Source organism: Ixodes scapularis, unplaced genomic scaffold, assembly GCF_016920785.2.
Source record: "Ixodes scapularis isolate PalLabHiFi unplaced genomic scaffold, ASM1692078v2 PGA_scaffold2__306_contigs__length_199485367, whole genome shotgun sequence".
Taxonomy (NCBI): Eukaryota; Metazoa; Arthropoda; class Arachnida; order Ixodida; family Ixodidae; genus Ixodes; species Ixodes scapularis.
Window position 1 is genome coordinate 142,302,835 of NW_024609857.1, and position 20,637 is coordinate 142,323,471.

General features: G+C 42.4%; 1 protein-coding gene across 1 annotated transcript in view; it reads left to right on the plus strand.

Moving 5' to 3' along the window:
- Positions 1–18,500, plus strand: part of LOC120837152 (inositol oxygenase) — a 50,740-nt gene extending 32,240 nt beyond the window's left edge. Inside the window, exons 5-6 of the mRNA XM_040206369.1 lie at positions 15,751–15,938; positions 18,241–18,500. Of these exons, the coding sequence (XP_040062303.1) occupies positions 15,751–15,938; positions 18,241–18,349 (297 nt within the window). The 3' untranslated portion in view covers positions 18,350–18,500. The remainder of the gene's footprint in view (positions 1–15,750; positions 15,939–18,240) is intronic.
- Positions 18,501–20,637: the final 2,137 nt, after the last annotated feature.

Here is a 20,637-nt window from a genome sequence, read left to right on the forward strand (position 1 = left end):
AGCCAGATGAAAAAAAAAAAAAAGAAGAAGAAAAAAAGGCCCGAATGGAAATTGTCCTTGATGAGACAAATCCAAGTTTCACCGGAAGAAACTTTTATATACAGCGGTATTTTGCGTTTACGCGGCATACAACCTCCCCCTCCCACGAGGTTGCTTACTTTTTCGGGAACCACACCCCTTATCAGGTACCAAAACGTTTTCCAAGCACGTATTCGAGTCAGGCGCAGTTCTCTGGGGATTGGGGAATTCCTCCCGCTTGCCCTCGTTTGTGCAACATAAGTCCCGATAAACGCCGATTCTTTTTGTCCTGCACACAAAAAGGTGCCCCCGAAAAACGCGGAATCAGTGGAATAAAATAAACGCTGAAAAAAAAAAAAAACCTCCGGCTTTTAAAAATAAAAAAAGAGATAAGCTAGAAAACACAAAACCTTAGCCAGATGAAAAAAAAAAAAAAGAAGAAGAAAAAAAGGCCCGAATGGAAATTGTCCTTGATGAGACAAATCCAAGTTTCACCGGAAGAAACTTTTATATACAGCGGTATTTTGCGTTTACGCGGCATACAACCTCCCCCTCCCACGAGGTTGCTTACTTTTTCGGGAACCACACCCCTTATCAGGTACCAAAACGTTTTCCAAGCACGTATTCGAGTCAGGCGCAGTTCTCTGGGGATTGGGGAATTCCTCCCGCTTGCCCTCGTTTGTGCAACATAAGTCCCGATAAACGCCGATTCTTTTTGTCCTGCACACAAAAAGGTGCCCCCGAAAAACGCGGAATCAGTGGAATAAAATAAACGCTGAAAAAAAAAAAAACCTCCGGCTTTTAAAAATAAAAAAGAGATAAGCTAGAAAACACAAAACCTTAACCAGATGAAAAAAAAAGAAGAAGAAAAAAAGGCCCGAATGGAAATTGTCCTTGATGAGACAAATCCAAGTTTCACCGGAAGAAACTTTTATATACAGCGGTATTTTGCGTTTACGCGGCATACAACCTCCCCTCCCACGAGGTTGCTTACTTTTTCGGGAACCACACCCCTTATCAGGTACCAAAACGTTTTCCAAGCACGTATTCGAGTCAGGCGCAGTTCTCTGGGGATTGGGGAATTCCTCCCGCTTGCCCTCGTTTGTGCAACATAAGTCCCGATAAACGCCGATTCTTTTTGTCCTGCACACAAAAAGGTGCCCCCGAAAAACGCGGAATCAGTGGAATAAAATAAACGCTGAAAAAAAAAAAAACCTCCGGCTTTTAAAAATAAAAAAGAGATAAGCTAGAAAACACAAAACCTTAGCCAGATGAAAAAAAAAAAAAAGAAGAAGAAAAAAAGGCCCGAATGGAAATTGTCCTTGATGAGACAAATCCAAGTTTCACCGGAAGAAACTTTTATATACAGCGGTATTTTGCGCTTACGCGGCATACAACCTCCCCCCTCCCACGAGGTTGCTTACTTTTTCGGGAACCACACCCCTTATCAGGTACCAAAACGTTTTCCAAGCACGTATTCGAGTCAGGCGCAGTTCTCTGGGGATTGGGGAATTCCTCCCGCTTGCCCTCGTTTGTGCAACATAAGTCCCGATAAACGCCGATTCTTTTTGTCCTGCACACAAAAAGGTGCCCCCGAAAAACGCGGAATCAGTGGAATAAAATAAACGCTGAAAAAAAAAAAAAAACCTCCGGCTTTTAAAAATAAAAAAGAGATAAGCTAGAAAACACAAAACCTTAGCCAGATGAAAAAAAAAAAAAAAAAGAAGAAGAAAAAAAGGCCCGAATGGAAATTGTCCTTGATGAGACAAATCCAAGTTTCACCGGAAGAAACTTTTATATAAAGCGGTATTTTGCGTTTACGCGGCATACAACCTCCCCCCTCCCACGAGGTTGCTTACTTTTTCGGGAACCACACCCCTTATCAGGTACCAAAACGTTTTCCAAGCACGTATTCGAGTCAGGCGCAGTTCTCTGGGGATTGGGGAATTCCTCCCGCTTGCCCTCGTTTGTGCAACATAAGTCCCGATAAACGCCGATTCTTTTTGTCCTGCACACAAAAAGGTGCCCCCGAAAAACGCGGAATCAGTGGAATAAAATAAACGCTGAAAAAAAAAAAAACACCTCCGGCTTTTAAAAATAAAAAAGAGATAAGCTAGAAAACACAAAACCTTAGCCAGATGAAAAAAAAAAAAGAAGAAGAAAAAAAGGCCCGAATGGAAATTGTCCTTGATGAGACAAATCCAAGTTTCACCGGAAGAAACTTTTATATACAGCGGTATTTTGCGTTTACGCGGCATACAACCTCCCCCTCCCACGAGGTTGCTTACTTTTTCGGGAACCACACCCCTTATCAGGTACCAAAACGTTTTCCAAGCACGTATTCGAGTCAGGCGCAGTTCTCTGGGGATTGGGGAATTCCTCCCGCTTGCCCTCGTTTGTGCAACATAAGTCCCGATAAACGCCGATTCTTTTTGTCCTGCACACAAAAAGGTGCCCCCGAAAAACGCGGAATCAGTGGAATAAAATAAACGCTGAAAAAAAAAAACACCTCCGGCTTTTAAAAATAAAAAAGAGATAAGCTAGAAAACACAAAACCTTAGCCAGATGAAAAAAAAAAAAAGAAGAAGAAAAAAAGGCCCGAATGGAAATTGTCCTTGATGAGACAAATCCAAGTTTCACCGGAAGAAACTTTTATATACAGCGGTATTTTGCGTTTACGCGGCATACAACCTCCCCCTCCCACGAGGTTGCTTACTTTTTCGGGAACCACACCCCTTATCAGGTACCAAAACGTTTTCCAAGCACGTATTCGAGTCAGGCGCAGTTCTCTGGGGATTGGGGAATTCCTCCCGCTTGCCCTCGTTTGTGCAACATAAGTCCCGATAAACGCCGATTCTTTTTGTCCTGCACACAAAAAGGTGCCCCCGAAAAACGCGGAATCAGTGGAATAAAATAAACGCTGAAAAAAAAAAAACCTCCGGCTTTTAAAAATAAAAAAGAGATAAGCTAGAAAACACAAAACCTTAGCCAGATGAAAAAAAAAAAAAAGAAGAAGAAAAAAAGGCCCGAATGGAAATTGTCCTTGATGAGACAAATCCAAGTTTCACCGGAAGAAACTTTTATATACAGCGGTATTTTGCGTTTACGCGGCATACAACCTCCCCCTCCCACGAGGTTGCTTACTTTTTCGGGAACCACACCCCTTATCAGGTACCAAAACGTTTTCCAAGCACGTATTCGAGTCAGGCGCAGTTCTCTGGGGATTGGGGAATTCCTCCCGCTTGCCCTCGTTTGTGCAACATAAGTCCCGATAAACGCCGATTCTTTTTGTCCTGCACACAAAAAGGTGCCCCCGAAAAACGCGGAATCAGTGGAATAAAATAAACGCTGAAAAAAAAAAAAAAACCTCCGGCTTTTAAAAATAAAAAAGAGATAAGCTAGAAAACACAAAACCTTAGCCAGATGAAAAAAAAAAAAAGAAGAAGAAAAAAAGGCCCGAATGGAAATTGTCCTTGATGAGACAAATCCAAGTTTCACCGGAAGAAACTTTTATATACAGCGGTATTTTGCGTTTACGCGGCATACAACCTCCCCCTCCCACGAGGTTGCTTACTTTTTCGGGAACCACACCCCTTATCAGGTACCAAAACGTTTTCCAAGCACGTATTCGAGTCAGGCGCAGTTCTCTGGGGATTGGGGAATTCCTCCCGCTTGCCCTCGTTTGTGCAACATAAGTCCCGATAAACGCCGATTCTTTTTGTCCTGCACACAAAAAGGTGCCCCCGAAAAACGCGGAATCAGTGGAATAAAATAAACGCTGAAAAAAAAAAACCTCCGGCTTTTAAAAATAAAAAAGAGATAAGCTAGAAAACACAAAACCTTAGCCAGATGAAAAAAAAAAAAAAGAAGAAGAAAAAAAGGCCCGAATGGAAATTGTCCTTGATGAGACAAATCCAAGTTTCACCGGAAGAAACTTTTATATACCGCGGTATTTTGCGTTTACGCGGCATACAACCTCCCCCTCCCACGAGGTTGCTTACTTTTTCGGGAACCACACCCCTTATCAGGTACCAAAACGTTTTCCAAGCACGTATTCGAGTCAGGCGCAGTTCTCTGGGGATTGGGGAATTCCTCCCGCTTGCCCTCGTTTGTGCAACATAAGTCCCGATAAACGCCGATTCTTTTTGTCTTGCACACAAAAAGGTGCCCCCGAAAAACGCGGAATCAGTGGAATAAAATAAACGCTGAAAAAAAAAAACCTCCGGCTTTTAAAAATAAAAAAGAGATAAGCTAGAAAACACAAAACCTTAGCCAGATGAAAAAAAAAAAAAAGAAGAAGAAAAAAAGGCCCGAATGGAAATTGTCCTTGATGAGACAAATCCAAGTTTCACCGGAAGAAACTTTTATATACAGCGGTATTTTGCGTTTACGCGGCATACAACCTCCCCCTCCCACGAGGTTGCTTACTTTTTCGGGAACCACACCCCTTATCAGGTACCAAAACGTTTTCCAAGCACGTATTCGAGTCAGGCGCAGTTCTCTGGGGATTGGGGAATTCCTCCCGCTTGCCCTCGTTTGTGCAACATAAGTCCCGATAAACGCCGATTCTTTTTGTCCTGCACACAAAAAGGTGCCCCCGAAAAACGCGGAATCAGTGGAATAAAATAAACGCTGAAAAAAAAAAAAACCTCCGGCTTTTAAAAATAAAAAAGAGATAAGCTAGAAAACACAAAACCTTAGCCAGATGAAAAAAAAAAAAAAGAAGAAGAAAAAAAGGCCCGAATGGAAATTGTCCTTGATGAGACAAATCCAAGTTTCACCGGAAGAAACTTTTATATACAGCGGTATTTTGCGTTTACGCGGCATACAACTTCCCCCTCCCACGAGGTTGCTTACTTTTTCGGGAACCACACCCCTTATCAGGTACCAAAACGTTTTCCAAGCACGTATTCGAGTCAGGCGCAGTTCTCTGGGGATAGGGGAATTCCTCCCGCTTGCCCTCGTTTGTGCAACATAAGTCCCGATAAACGCCGATTCTTTTTGTCCTGCACACAAAAAGGTGCCCCCGAAAAACGCGGAATCAGTGGAATAAAATAAACGCTGAAAAAAAAAAAAACCTCCGGCTTTTAAAAATAAAAAAGAGATAAGCTAGAAAACACAAAACCTTAGCCAGATGAAAAAAAAAAAAAAAAGAAGAAGAAAAAAAGGCCCGAATGGAAATTGTCCTTGATGAGACAAATCCAAGTTTCACCGGAAGAAACTTTTATATACAGCGGTATTTTGCGTTTACGCGGCATACAACCTCCCCCTCCCACGAGGTTGCTTACTTTTTCGGGAACCACACCCCTTATCAGGTACCAAAACGTTTTCCAAGCACGTATTCGAGTCAGGCGCAGTTCTCTGGGGATTGGGGAATTCCTCCCGCTTGCCCTCGTTTGTGCAACATAAGTCCCGATAAACGCCGATTCTTTTTGTCCTGCACACAAAAAGGTGCCCCCGAAAAACGCGGAATCAGTGGAATAAAATAAACGCTGAAAAAAAAAAAAACCTCCGGCTTTTAAAAATAAAAAAGAGATAAGCTAGAAAACACAAAACCTTAGCCAGATGAAAAAAAAAAAAAGAAGAAGAAAAAAAGGCCCGAATGGAAATTGTCCTTGATGAGACAAATCCAAGTTTCACCGGAAGAAACTTTTATATACAGCGGTATTTTGCGTTTACGCGGCATACAACCTCCCCCTCCCACGAGGTTGCTTACTTTTTCGGGAACCACACCCCTTATCAGGTACCAAAACGTTTTCCAAGCACGTATTCGAGTCAGGCGCAGTTCTCTGGGGATTGGGGAATTCCTCCCGCTTGCCCTCGTTTGTGCAACATAAGTCCCGATAAACGCCGATTCTTTTTGTCTTGCACACAAAAAGGTGCCCCCGAAAAACGCGGAATCAGTGGAATAAAATAAACGCTGAAAAAAAAAAAAACCTCCGGCTTTTAAAAATAAAAAAGAGATAAGCTAGAAAACACAAAACCTTAGCCAGATGAAAAAAAAAAAAAAAAGAAGAAGAAAAAAAGGCCCGAATGGAAATTGTCCTTGATGAGACAAATCCAAGTTTCACCGGAAGAAACTTTTATATAAAGCGGTATTTTGCGTTTACGCGGCATACAACCTCCCCCCTCCCACGAGGTTGCTTACTTTTTCGGGAACCACACCCCTTATCAGGTACCAAAACGTTTTCCAAGTACGTATTCGAGTCAGGCGCAGTTCTCTGGGGATTGGGGAATTCCTCCCGCTTGCCCTCGTTTGTGCAACATAAGTCCCGATAAACGCCGATTCTTTTTGTCCTGCACACAAAAAGGTGCCCCCGAAAAACGCGGAATCAGTGGGATAAAATAAACGCTGAAAAAAAAAAAAAACCTCCGGCTTTTAAAAATAAAAAAGAGATAAGCTAGAAAACACAAAACCTTAGCCAGATGAAAAAAAAAAAGAAGAAGAAAAAAAGGCCCGAATGGAAATTGTCCTTGATGAGACAAATCCAAGTTTCACCGGAAGAAACTTTTATATACAGCGGTATTTTGCGTTTACGCGGCATACAACCTCCCCCTCCCACGAGGTTGCTTACTTTTTCGGGAACCACACCCCTTCTCAGGTACCAAAACGTTTTCCAAGCACGTATTCGAGTCAGGCGCAGTTCTCTGGGGATTGGGGAATTCCTCCCGCTTGCCCTCGTTTGTGCAACATAAGTCCCGATAAACGCCGATTCTTTTTGTCCTGCACACAAAAAGGTGCCCCCGAAAAACGCGGAATCAGTGGAATAAAATAAACGCTGAAAAAAAAAAAAAAAACCTCCGGCTTTTAAAAATAAAAAAGAGATAAGCTAGAAAACACAAAACCTTAGCCAGATGAAAAAAAAAAAAAAGAAGAAGAAAAAAAGGCCCGAATGGAAATTGTCCTTGATGAGACAAATCCAAGTTTCACCGGAAGAAACTTTTATATAAAGCGGTATTTTGCGTTTACGCGGCATACAACTTCCCCCCTCCCACGAGGTTGCTTACTTTTTCGGGAACCACACCCCTTATCAGGTACCAAAACGTTTTCCAAGCACGTATTCGAGTCAGGCGCAGTTCTCTGGGGATTGGGGAATTCCTCCCGCTTGCCCTCGTTTGTGCAACATAAGTCCCGATAAACGCCGATTCTTTTTGTCCTGCACACAAAAAGGTGCCCCCGAAAAACGCGGAATCAGTGGAATAAAATAAACGCTGAAAAAAAACAAAAAACCTCCGGCTTTTAAAAATAAAAAAGAGATAAGCTAGAAAACACAAAACCTTAGCCAGATGAAAAAAAAAAAAAGAAGAAGAAAAAAAGGCCCGAATGGAAATTGTCCTTGATGAGACAAATCCAAGTTTCACCGGAAGAAACTTTTATATAAAGCGGTATTTTGCGTTTACGCGGCATACAACCTCCCCCCTCCCACGAGGTTGCTTACTTTTTCGGGAACCACACCCCTTATCAGGTACCAAAACGTTTTCCAAGCACGTATTCGAGTCAGGCGCAGTTCTCTGGGGATTGGGGAATTCCTCCCGCTTGCCCTCGTTTGTGCAACATAAGTCCCGATAAACGCCGATTCTTTTTGTCCTGCACACAAAAAGGTGCCCCCGAAAAACGCGGAATCAGTGGAATAAAATAAACGCTGAAAAAAAAAAAACCTCCGGCTTTTAAAAATAAAAAAGAGATAAGCTAGAAAACACAAAACCTTAGCCAGATGAAAAAAAAAAAAAGAAGAAGAAAAAAAGGCCCGAATGGAAATTGTCCTTGATGAGACAAATCCAAGTTTCACCGGAAGAAACTTTTATATAAAGCGGTATTTTGCGTTTACGCGGCATACAACCTCCCCCCTCCCACGAGGTTGCTTACTTTTTCGGGAACCACACCCCTTATCAGGTACCAAAACGTTTTCCAAGCACGTATTCGAGTCAGGCGCAGTTCTCTGGGGATTGGGGAATTCCTCCCGCTTGCCCTCGTTTGTGCAACATAAGTCCCGATAAACGCCGATTCTTTTTGTCCTGCACACAAAAAGGTGCCCCCGAAAAACGCGGAATCAGTGGAATAAAATAAACGCTGAAAAAAAAAAAAAAACCTCCGGCTTTTAAAAATAAAAAAGAGATAAGCTAGAAAACACAAAACCTTAGCCAGATGAAAAAAAAAAAAAAGAAGAAGAAAAAAAGGCCCGAATGGAAATTGTCCTTGATGAGACAAATCCAAGTTTCACCGGAAGAAACTTTTATATAAAGCGGTATTTTGCGTTTACGCGGCATACAACCTCCCCCCTCCCACGAGGTTGCTTACTTTTTCGGGAACCACACCCCTTATCAGGTACCAAAACGTTTTCCAAGCACGTATTCGAGTCAGGCGCAGTTCTCTGGGGATTGGGGAATTCCTCCCGCTTGCCCTCGTTTGTGCAACATAAGTCCCGATAAACGCCGATTCTTTTTGTCCTGCACACAAAAAGGTGCCCCCGAAAAACGCGGAATCAGTGGAATAAAATAAACGCTGAAAAAAAACAAAAAACCTCCGGCTTTTAAAAATAAAAAAGAGATAAGCTAGAAAACACAAAACCTTAGCCAGATGAAAAAAAAAAAAAGAAGAAGAAAAAAAGGCCCGAATGGAAATTGTCCTTGATGAGACAAATCCAAGTTTCACCGGAAGAAACTTTTATATAAAGCGGTATTTTGCGTTTACGCGGCATACAACCTCCCCCCTCCCACGAGGTTGCTTACTTTTTCGGGAACCACACCCCTTATCAGGTACCAAAACGTTTTCCAAGCACGTATTCGAGTCAGGCGCAGTTCTCTGGGGATTGGGGAATTCCTCCCGCTTGCCCTCGTTTGTGCAACATAAGTCCCGATAAACGCCGATTCTTTTTGTCCTGCACACAAAAAGGTGCCCCCGAAAAACGCGGAATCAGTGGAATAAAATAAACGCTGAAAAAAAACAAAAAACCTCCGGCTTTTAAAAATAAAAAAGAGATAAGCTAGAAAACACAAAACCTTAGCCAGATGAAAAAAAAAAAAAGAAGAAGAAAAAAAGGCCCGAATGGAAATTGTCCTTGATGAGACAAATCCAAGTTTCACCGGAAGAAACTTTTATATAAAGCGGTATTTTGCGTTTACGCGGCATACAACCTCCCCCCTCCCACGAGGTTGCTTACTTTTTCGGGAACCACACCCCTTATCAGGTACCAAAACGTTTTCCAAGCACGTATTCGAGTCAGGCGCAGTTCTCTGGGGATTGGGGAATTCCTCCCGCTTGCCCTCGTTTGTGCAACATAAGTCCCGATAAACGCCGATTCTTTTTGTCCTGCACACAAAAAGGTGCCCCCGAAAAACGCGGAATCAGTGGAATAAAATAAACGCTGAAAAAAAAAAAACCTCCGGCTTTTAAAAATAAAAAAGAGATAAGCTAGAAAACACAAAACCTTAGCCAGATGAAAAAAAAAAAAGAAGAAGAAAAAAAGGCCCGAATGGAAATTGTCCTTGATGAGACAAATCCAAGTTTCACCGGAAGAAACTTTTATATACAGCGGTATTTTGCGTTTACGCGGCATACAACCTCCCCCTCCCACGAGGTTGCTTACTTTTTCGGGAACCACACCCCTTATCAGGTACCAAAACGTTTTCCAAGCACGTATTCGAGTCAGGCGCAGTTCTCTGGGGATTGGGGAATTCCTCCCGCTTGCCCTCGTTTGTGCAACATAAGTCCCGATAAACGCCGATTCTTTTTGTCCTGCACACAAAAAGGTGCCCCCGAAAAACGCGGAATCAGTGGAATAAAATAAACGCTGAAAAAAAAAAAACCCTCCGGCTTTTAAAAATAAAAAAGAGATAAGCTAGAAAACACAAAACCTTAGCCAGATGAAAAAAAAAAAAAAGAAGAAGAAAAAAAGGCCCGAATGGAAATTGTCCTTGATGAGACAAATCCAAGTTTCACCGGAAGAAACTTTTATATACAGCGGTATTTTGCGTTTACGCGGCATACAACCTCCCCCTCCCACGAGGTTGCTTACTTTTTCGGGAACCACACCCCTTATCAGGTACCAAAACGTTTTCCAAGTACGTATTCGAGTCAGGCGCAGTTCTCTGGGGATTGGGGAATTCCTCCCGCTTGCCCTCGTTTGTGCAACATAAGTCCCGATAAACGCCGATTCTTTTTGTCCTGCACACAAAAAGGTGCCCCCGAAAAACGCGGAATCAGTGGAATAAAATAAACGCTGAAAAAAAAAAAAAACCTCCGGCTTTTAAAATTAAAAAAGAGATAAGCTAGAAAACACAAAACCTTAGCCAGATGAAAAAAAAAAAAAGAAGAAGAAAAAAAGGCCCGAATGGAAATTGTCCTTGATGAGACAAATCCAAGTTTCACCGGAAGAAACTTTTATATAAAGCGGTATTTTGCGTTTACGCGGCATACAACCTCCCCCCTCCCACGAGGTTGCTTACTTTTTCGGGAACCACACCCCTTATCAGGTACCAAAACGTTTTCCAAGTACGTATTCGAGTCAGGCGCAGTTCTCTGGGGATTGGGGAATTCCTCCCGCTTGCCCTCGTTTGTGCAACATAAGTCCCGATAAACGCCGATTCTTTTTGTCCTGCACACAAAAAGGTGCCCCCGAAAAACGCGGAATCAGTGGAATAAAATAAACGCTGAAAAAAAAAAACCTCCGGCTTTTAAAAATAAAAAAGAGATAAGCTAGAAAACACAAAACCTTAGCCAGATGAAAAAAAAAAAAAGAAGAAGAAAAAAAGGCCGGAATGGAAATTGTCCTTGATGAGACAAATCCAAGTTTCACAGGAAGAAACTTTTATATACAGCGGTATTTTGCGTTTACGCGGCATACAACCTCCCCCTCCCACGAGGTTGCTTACTTTTTCGGGAACCACACCCCTTATCAGGTACCAAAACGTTTTCCAAGCACGTATTCGAGTCAGGCGCAGTTCTCTGGGGATTGGGGAATTCCTCCCGCTTGCCCTCGTTTGTGCAACATAAGTCCCGATAAACGCCGATTCTTTTTGTCCTGCACACAAAAAGGTGCCCCCGAAAAACGCGGAATCAGTGGAATAAAATAAACGCTGAAAAAAAAAAAAAACCTCCGGCTTTTAAAAATAAAAAAGAGATAAGCTAGAAAACACAAAACCTTAGCCAGATGAAAAAAAAAAAAAAGAAGAAGAAAAAAAGGCCCGAATGGAAATTGTCCTTGATGAGACAAATCCAAGTTTCACCGGAAGAAACTTTTATATACAGCGGTATTTTGCGTTTACGCGGCATACAACCTCCCCCTCCCACGAGGTTGCTTACTTTTTCGGGAACCACACCCCTTATCAGGTACCAAAACGTTTTCCAAGCACGTATTCGAGTCAGGCGCAGTTCTCTGGGGATTGGGGAATTCCTCCCGCTTGCCCTCGTTTGTGCAACATAAGTCCCGATAAACGCCGATTCTTTTTGTCCTGCACACAAAAAGGTGCCCCCGAAAAACGCGGAATCAGTGGAATAAAATAAACGCTGAAAAAAAAAAAAAAACCTCCGGCTTTTAAAAATAAAAAAGAGATAAGCTAGAAAACACAAAACCTTAGCCAGATGAAAAAAAAAAAAAAAAAGAAGAAAAAAAGGCCCGAATGGAAATTGTCCTTGATGAGACAAATCCAAGTTTCACGGGAAGAAACTTTTATATACAGCGGTATTTTGCGTTTACGCGGCATACAACCTCCCCCTCCCACGAGGTTGCTTACTTTTTCGGGAACCACACCCCTTATCAGGTACCAAAACGTTTTCCAAGCACGTATTCGAGTCAGGCGCAGTTCTCGTGGGATTGGGGAATTCCTCCCGCTTGCCCTCGTTTGTGCAACATAAGTCCCGATAAACGCCGATTCTTTTTGTCCTGCACACAAAAAGGTGCCCCCGAAAAACGCGGAATCAGTGGAATAAAATAAACGCTGAAAAAAAAAAAAAACCTCCGGCTTTTAAAAATAAAAAAGAGATAAGCTAGAAAACACAAAACCTTAGCCAGATGAAAAAAAAAAAAAAAAAGAAGAAGAAAAAAAGGCCCGAATGGAAATTGTCCTTGATGAGACAAATCCAAGTTTCACCGGAAGAAACTTTTATATACAGCGGTATTTTGCGTTTACGCGGCATACAACCTCCCCCTCCCACGAGGTTGCTTACTTTTTCGGGAACCACACCCCTTATCAGGTACCAAAACGTTTTCCAAGCACGTATTCGAGTCAGGCGCAGTTCTCTGGGGATTGGGGAATTCCTCCCGCTTGCCCTCGTTTGTGCAACATAAGTCCCGATAAACGCCGATTCTTTTTGTCCTGCACACAAAAAGGTGCCCCCGAAAAACGCGGAATCAGTGGAATAAAATAAACGCTGAAAAAAAAAAAAACCTCCGGCTTTTAAAAATAAAAAAGAGATAAGCTAGAAAACACAAAACCTTAGCCAGATGAAAAAAAAAAAGGAAGAAGAAAAAACGGCCCGAATGGAAATTGTCCTTGATGAGACAAATCCAAGTTTCACCGGAAGAAACTTTTATATACAGCGGTATTTTGCGTTTACGCGGCATACAACCTCCCCCTCCCACGAGGTTGCTTACTTTTTCGGGAACCACACCCCTTATCAGGTACCAAAACGTTTTCCAAGCACGTATTCGAGTCAGGCGCAGTTCTCTGGGGATTGGGGAATTCCTCCCGCTTGCCCTCGTTTGTGCAACATAAGTCCCGATAAACGCCGATTCTTTTTGTCCTGCACACAAAAAGGTGCCCCCGAAAAACGCGGAATCAGTGGAATAAAATAAACGCTGAAAAAAAAAAAAAAACCTCCGGCTTTTAAAAATAAAAAAGAGATAAGCTAGAAAACACAAAACCTTAGCCAGATGAAAAAAAAAAAAAAGAAGAAGAAAAAAAGGCCCGAATGGAAATTGTCCTTGATGAGACAAATCCAAGTTTCACCGGAAGAAACTTTTATATACAGCGGTATTTTGCGTTTACGCGGCATACAACCTCCCCCTCCCACGAGGTTGCTTACTTTTTCGGGAACCACACCCCTTATCAGGTACCAAAACGTTTTCCAAGCACGTATTCGAGTCAGGCGCAGTTCTCTGGGGATTGGGGAATTCCTCCCGCTTGCCCTCGTTTGTGCAACATAAGTCCCGATAAACGCCGATTCTTTTTGTCCTGCACACAAAAAGGTGCCCCCGAAAAACGCGGAATCAGTGGGATAAAATAAACGCTGAAAAAAACAAAAAAAACAACCTCCGGCTTTTAAAAATAAAAAAGAGATAAGCTAGAAAACACAAAACCTTAGCCAGATGAAAAAAAAAAAAAAAAGCTTCTGTTATTATGGGGTATTCGATTTCATCCGAAATTTACCCGGTTGTTTCATCTTCTTTCTAAATTGGCTTCCTTTATGTATTAACTATTTGCAAAACCTAATTAAAAGAATAATTTCCGTTCTGAATCAAATTGTACTCAATTTTAAATTGCCTAATGTCATGAAATATATTAAATGTACAAATGACTTTGTGAGGTTTCGGTAAATGAGGCGAAAGATTTATCCATTCTCGTGACTCCTTCATAATTTTTGTGCACCACATTAACGAAACAGCTGTCTGAAGAATATCAGTGAAACTGCACCCTCACAGCCGGGAGCACTAAGTCTCGCACGCGAAATTGGCACGATACAGGTAGTTACGACGAAAATAATTTCTGCAGAAGGGGAACAAGGGGGACGAAGGGCAAACAGAAACCTCGAAACACAGCTAAGTGACTGTTGCGTCACCGAAACAATCCGCCTGGTCCTATAGTATCGAAGCAGGGACCTCTCCCTTTCCAGTGGAGCGCTATACCAACTGCGTTAACCAGGAATTAGAAGTCAGTAGTGCAAACACGTTTTATCAGGTGCAACCGGTTTAACACGAAAAAGGGCAAACGGCATGCAATCTTAAGGTTATGATTAATAATGCAGTTAAATGCAAAGCTGCAAGCGAGCTGGACAAGAATGACGAAAATAATTCCTGGAGAAGGGGAACAATTGGGGGCAAAGGACAAACACAAAGCTCTAAACACAGCTATAGATGACTGGTGCGCGACCGAAAACGAGGACCAGGCGGATTTTTTCGGTCGCACACCAGTTACTATTGATGTGTCTGGAATTTGTTTGTCCTTTGTCCTCCTTGTTCATCTTCTCCAGGGATCATTTTCGTCATTCTTGTCCAGCTCGCTTGCATCTTTGCATTTAACTGCATTATCAAACACGTAGTTAAACGGAGAATTTTATGCTTACATATATTGCCTGTAAAATTTGGTTTATGTTAACACTATAGTCAGTTACAAGTTGAAGGTGTCTATTTTTCGCGTTGAGTGTGTCTTCGATGACCCACGACTTCGATTATTGCTTGATGGTTGTGTCTAAACCTTAGAAAGTGGCACGTGACCACGGAGAAGAGAGTGAGCGCGACTCAAGCCGGCAATTTCTCGGTCGACGGTTTTCGGGCGGAAAGAAAACGAATTTCGAGCCGGAAATTGTTTTCTGGGTAGCTGGGCTCTCATATATCATGTTCAAATAAAAACCTTGGCGAGCATAAATACCCTGCCAGTGCCCCTTTAAAGTTTTTTTTTTCTGATAATTTCTGAGAAAAGTACTACTGCCGACTTCCAGTGTTGGGTTAAGTACTTTTTTTTCCCCTTCGTTCTTTACGCCTTGGTATGTCAGCCTGTCTCATTGTCCACTTTTTTTCCCACTCTTTTTTTCTCCATCCTAAGTCAGTCGCGTTCGGATTTCTAGCTTATTCTCGCTGGGTTTACCCCGCCTCCCAGTGCCAAGAAATGACGTGACGTGGCAACCGATTATGCGTGACGCGTGGGAGTTACTTATTCGGTCGCCGATCGCATCGCGTTGGCGTGGCGACTTTTTTAAATTCCATTTTGTAACGTACCCCAAGCATTCCAAACTGCGCCGCTTCACTGGAGGTTGAACTGCTCGATCCCCCGAACTATCCGAACGACGGCGAAAGACTTCGTAACTGAAGACACACTTCGGGGCCCACGTTTCCTGCGTGGGCACGTAAGAGTTGGCCGAGAGCTTACCGTTGTCTCGGTTCGATGTGTTCTTTTATTCTTCTTTCCGAACCGCGACGGTGGAAATATAGTTCGACGTGTGATTTAGCTATTCATTTATTCACGAGATACCGCAGGCCAGTATTCCGGCCGAAGCAGAAATGACTGCAGACTTTAACACGCTCACTTTAATATACCAGATACTATACAGTTGTCAGCATTTGTGTAGTTTGAACATAGAAACGCGCATAACAAACTGCAAACAGGCCAGTCAAGATAGAGCAATCTTCCGAGTGATGTTTTATCGACATTCATACTTTTCTTAATAAATTTATATTTAGAGCATCCCCCAATGGTTTCTTCGGGTTTCTAATAAACTGCAGGGTCGACGAGAGTCGGCAGCTCGTGAACGTCGCTCAGTTTAAAAGTCAATTAATGATTCATATTTCCTCATGACCCTGCACCGTCTCGCTGCGATGATCGCATTTAATATTAGGCCAACTTTTTCGTTTCTTCAGCAATGCCAGTGGCGGTGTGGTGCGTGGTGTGTGTCGTCAGGGGGGCAGGAAAGGGGTTAGCCTAGAGCAGCGAGTGGCGTTGGTAATTGGTCCGCTCGGTGTCTTTAGCGAGAGCACCGGTCAGTAATTATATTCAAGTGTCGTCCTTCTCCTTCCGCAGGTCTTAATGTCCTGGGGCCACGACGAGTTCATGTACCAGGTGCTGAAGAACCACGGAACCACGCTCCCGGACGAGGCCCTGTACATGATCCGCTTTCACTCCTTCTACCCGTGGCACTCTGGAGGCGACTACCAGTACCTCTGCAACAGCAAGGACCTCAAAATGCTACCATGGGTTAGGGAGTTCAAGTGAGTCACTCGCCTTTGGAGGAATATAAATAATATGTTACCCGTTTCATCTAACTTTTTTTTAGAGAGTTTGGTGTTCGACTTTTTTCTTTTAGGCAAGATTAATATCTCCATGCCGCTTGATGCATTTAGGCTTTTGTGAACTGTACCCGAGTCACTGTGGCGTCAATGAACACCGTCACGAACACTGGATGTTGAGATCCAGTATCGAAGCTGAAACATTTTGTGGACCCTGCTGACTCGGTTGACATATGTTGAAATGTATGTTTGATCTAGTGAAACCGTCGAGATAATGGACGTAAAATTCGGCAAGACGGAATACATGAAAGATTGACACCAAAAATAATCAACTATATGTATTAAAGTCTCGTAGTTTCAAATAAACCAAGTTGTAACGTACTGGGACCTTTCAGCCATCATGCTTTATCATACTATAAAATCACATTTTATGTAATGCGATTTCTAGGTAGAATTGTTTAATCTTTTGACCAAATAAGGCCAAGGAGGCATTGATCGCGAAAAATGCTTGGCTCCTTTTTTGTAAAAAAAACCACGAAATTATGTACGTATGCAATTAGTTCTTATTAGGTGCTGGAATAGTTGTGCGCAACATCCAGCTCGCGTGATAATGCATTTGATTCTTTGAAACACTTGTGTTGCTGAGTGTAGCAATTAAGTGTTGCCATAATAAGTCACTATTCTCATCGTGCCTTATAAAACGTCTTGACACGTATCCTGATAGAAACAAAATAAACTGCCAAAGAATGTCCTCCTAGAAAGAAAAAGAAAACAGGCGCTCATACACGCGGGGAAGACGTCACATATTTTGCCGTACGCTCAATTATTTTAATAAGTTCTTCTCTTGCTCGCTTGGCTGATAATGATGATCTCCGGCAATCTTGTGCACGTGTGTTCCAATCCGGGTCAACAGCATGACAGGTATTGATGCGAAATTGATTGGAGTCACTGGAGCTAATTAAACGAAACGTATCCCCAGCCGTATTAAAATAAATCAGTCCTAACACGCTTGTGGGCACAAAAACACTTTTATTCAAATGTTGGCAAAGGTGTTTAAAAAAACAAAAAAAACAGAACAAACTGCATCAAGATTTTATATGACATCTACGTGACCGAAGATAAGTGGTAAGGTCCGGATGCATCAGTATGAGAAAGTTTATTTTAGACTGGAATGGATTCTTTTTTTGTACTATTTGTAAGAACTCATTGTTTCGGCTGTCTTGTTAAGAAATTACTTCCACACGTCGAGCTCATCTATAATCTCGCTTCAGAGCACCTTATAGATGAGCGCGAACTTTTCTGGGTTAGTGGAACGTTACGTGTTAAACCCGTAGGGCGTTGGTCATCAGTCACTTGTTTCTGCGTAGTTTTTATGGAATACTTGGAATAATTGGTTCTCTTCGTGATTTAATACGTTTTTACGCGGTGTTGCGTGGACTGCAATTTGAATAAAACTAAGATATAAAGATTAATTGGAAAGTCTTTAATCGGCTCTGGCAGTTAACTCACACTAGTTCAGCGCTAACTTGTATCTATATATGAGGGAATACTGTATCTTTTGTGTCAGAGCTACAGAATCTTTATCTTAATCGTACGACGGAAGTGTGGGATTTATAATTCTAAATGCAGATATGTAAGGTGCAACGGCTGTAAAAAAAAATATACATATTTTTTTCAGTGGAATCGAACGTTAAATGCCTTTATTTAATTCGTCAAAAAAATAAGAACAAATATTTGTCCTGTATTTTCAGCCAACATTCTGGCTATCACAACATCTATAGATACGTTAATATCAGAAGCACAAAGATGGCCCCACTAATTTCGAGCAATCAAGGGTCGGTTACGCGATTCTAGTAATTTTCCTAGAAGATGTGCTCAGTTCAGCTTTATTCAAACGATCCGACATGGTGGTGAAACGGCGTAAGGCACGGTGATACTACTAATCTGTTCCAATATAAAAAAAAAACAAAAAAAACATTATAACAAAATAATAAAACGAATTGTTTCGTTGTGCGTTTGTGTGTATGTTCCTACAGCCTGAAGTTCGCCTGCCTCTGGCGAATTTTCTTTTAGTTATAGATGAGCAGTTTAGCCAGTACAGTTGAACCGTTAGCCGGGGACTTTAACGTGCACCACGCAGTAGTGATACACGACCGCACGCCGGTACGATGCTCATCCAGATCGAAACGGGCAGGGTGCTTCATGCAATCTCTCATCCTGGCAGCACCCTAAGAATTCACGCATTCCTAACCAATTGACCTTTTATTTTTATTTTGTCTCGCAGCAAATTCGACCTGTACTCAAAGTCAGAAGAGGTACCGGACATCTGTGCCCTGACCCCTTACTACCAGTCGCTCATCGACAAGTACGTGCCAGGCATTGTGCACTGGTGAAGCGGTGACCAAGCGAAGGCGGTGTTGCGCTCCATTCTGTACATAGGCTGTATACGTCTAACCTTTTTAGCTTTTATCTCGGTGTTTTCAAACACTCGCAGAGCGTTTTACCTTGACATGATCGCACAATAAACGGACGTCATATCTGTGATGTGCATACTAGCATAATATATCGTTGCCAGCGAAATACACTGACGTTCTTTTTAATGCAGTGTCCGATTCGTATCGAGGCTAACTCTGATTTAGCCTTGTGAAGTGAAACGTTCCACTGTCGAAGATAGTTGGCCGGCTAGCAAACATCTGCGACGCGAGCTCCGCCAGCCATACAATACCACTGTGAAAGAAACAAAAATACAGAAGAGGCCGGAGAAAGGACTCTGAGACGCTCCGAGACTTCTCCAGCGGCGAAGGTTTCCAAAAAAAAAAAAAAAAAAAAAACGGTACGAAAAAAGGACGTGACCACGCTAGGCACCGCGCCGCTTGGAAGGCTGAGTCTGGAGTTATCGTCCGCTGCGTTCCTCATGAAGTGCAATTGCGGTTTTGGTCGGCAGATCTACATACAACTGCAATTTGTTTTACATAACTGTCCTTGTCCCCGGGCTTACGCGTTGCATTTCAACACGGAATGTGTTTTGTGGGTCGTTTTCCATTAGAAAATCGTCTTCAACGACGGTCATGATGAGATGGAGAGGAGGGATTGGGAGAGAAGAGAAGTGAGAGGATGGGTGAAGGGGGGGGGGGGGCAGGGAGGGAGGCAGATAGAAAGGGGAAAAGGGGCACCAAAAGAAAATGAGGGGACGAATTGAGGCGGAGAGTGTAGGGAAGGGTTAGAGAGTGAGGTGGGGGAGGGAGCGTTGCACAATTAGGTTTCCCCGCTAAATTTAGCGGGGAAATTGACGCCGTGACTTGACATCACGTAACCTCTTTTATTGGCTTCAATTCTGTGCTTTAAAGTGTGTCTATAAATGATTGGTGTTTGCCTTTTCAATGGTACATATTTCGTTCCCTAGCTTAGTCGTTCTTCGTGGTCTCTGGTCCGCCTTGCATCGCTCCTTCAGACTCCTGGAAGTTTATTAAAATTTCTATAACATCTAAGTTCTAATATAAAGTGTGAGGGATATTGCTAAAGAAAGGCACGTGTATATATAAGAAGTCATCGGAATGTTCTTTATGTGCCAATAGCTCTAATATTTCTGCCCACGAACCTTCTAGTCAGGTACCTTTTTGGCCTTAGAAGACTCAAAGTGACACTCACTGGGCGGGCACGTAACTGAACACAACAAATAAGTTTCTCTGGGCCTAGATGAAATACCAAACGGCTGGAGTTGAACTATGGGCTGGGTTCAATACTTTCTTATCTAAAAAGGTTGGTGGCGACTGAGCGTAGATGATGCACAGTCTGTCTAAGTATGGTACGACTACATCTGATGTTGCCACTGCTAACCAACGCCGCTTGTCTAATCGCCGAGTGCATATCTTCTAAAAAAAAAACAAAAAAACGTATAGTTATATTTTGCGGTGTTTTCTAGCTATATGCTATTTCGTCAGATGTTAAGTTTTATTTTTATTTTATTTTTTTAGAAAGCAAATATAAATAATTGAAAAGACAGATGGCCCCATAGCCAATGGGGTAATGCGGACTTAATAATAATAATAAAAAAAACTATTATATATTGTGCACATCGTTTAACATGTGAATTAAAAGACAAACCGAAAAACAACTGAACAGAATATAGACAAAAATTATTTCGAAATATACTAATTAACTAAACGAAAGCAGTGGCCATGAGATGAAAATTATTTAGGGAGAAAAGAGAAGATAGTGCTTCAGCTCATTGATATGTGTGACGCTTAAGTACGCTGAACTAGTGACATTTTAGTGACACCTATAGTAAACCTCTTGCAAAGTTAATTTACTTGTCTCCGATGATGTGATGCTTTGCCTTGTTGGTCATGCTCGTGCAAACCTACTTGTACAGGAGCGGGGGAAGGTGTCTTCTGGAGGTCCCAGATTCAAGTGATATTTTTGTTTGTGTGTTCGTATGTGTGTGTGTGTGCGTGTATGCGTGCGTGTGTGTGTGCGTGTGTGTGCGCGCATGCGTGTGTGCGTGTGTGTGTGTGTTCGAGGTCATTCACCGAAAATGCACTTTATAATTATTTAAATTACACTTTCGCAAAACAGTAACACGCATAGAGAGAAGGTTGTCTCTGGGAAGTGATGTTTACAGGCGTGTTGGCGCCGAGTATTGGGTTTTGAATTCGTAAGATTGTATATGATTTGCGTAGGC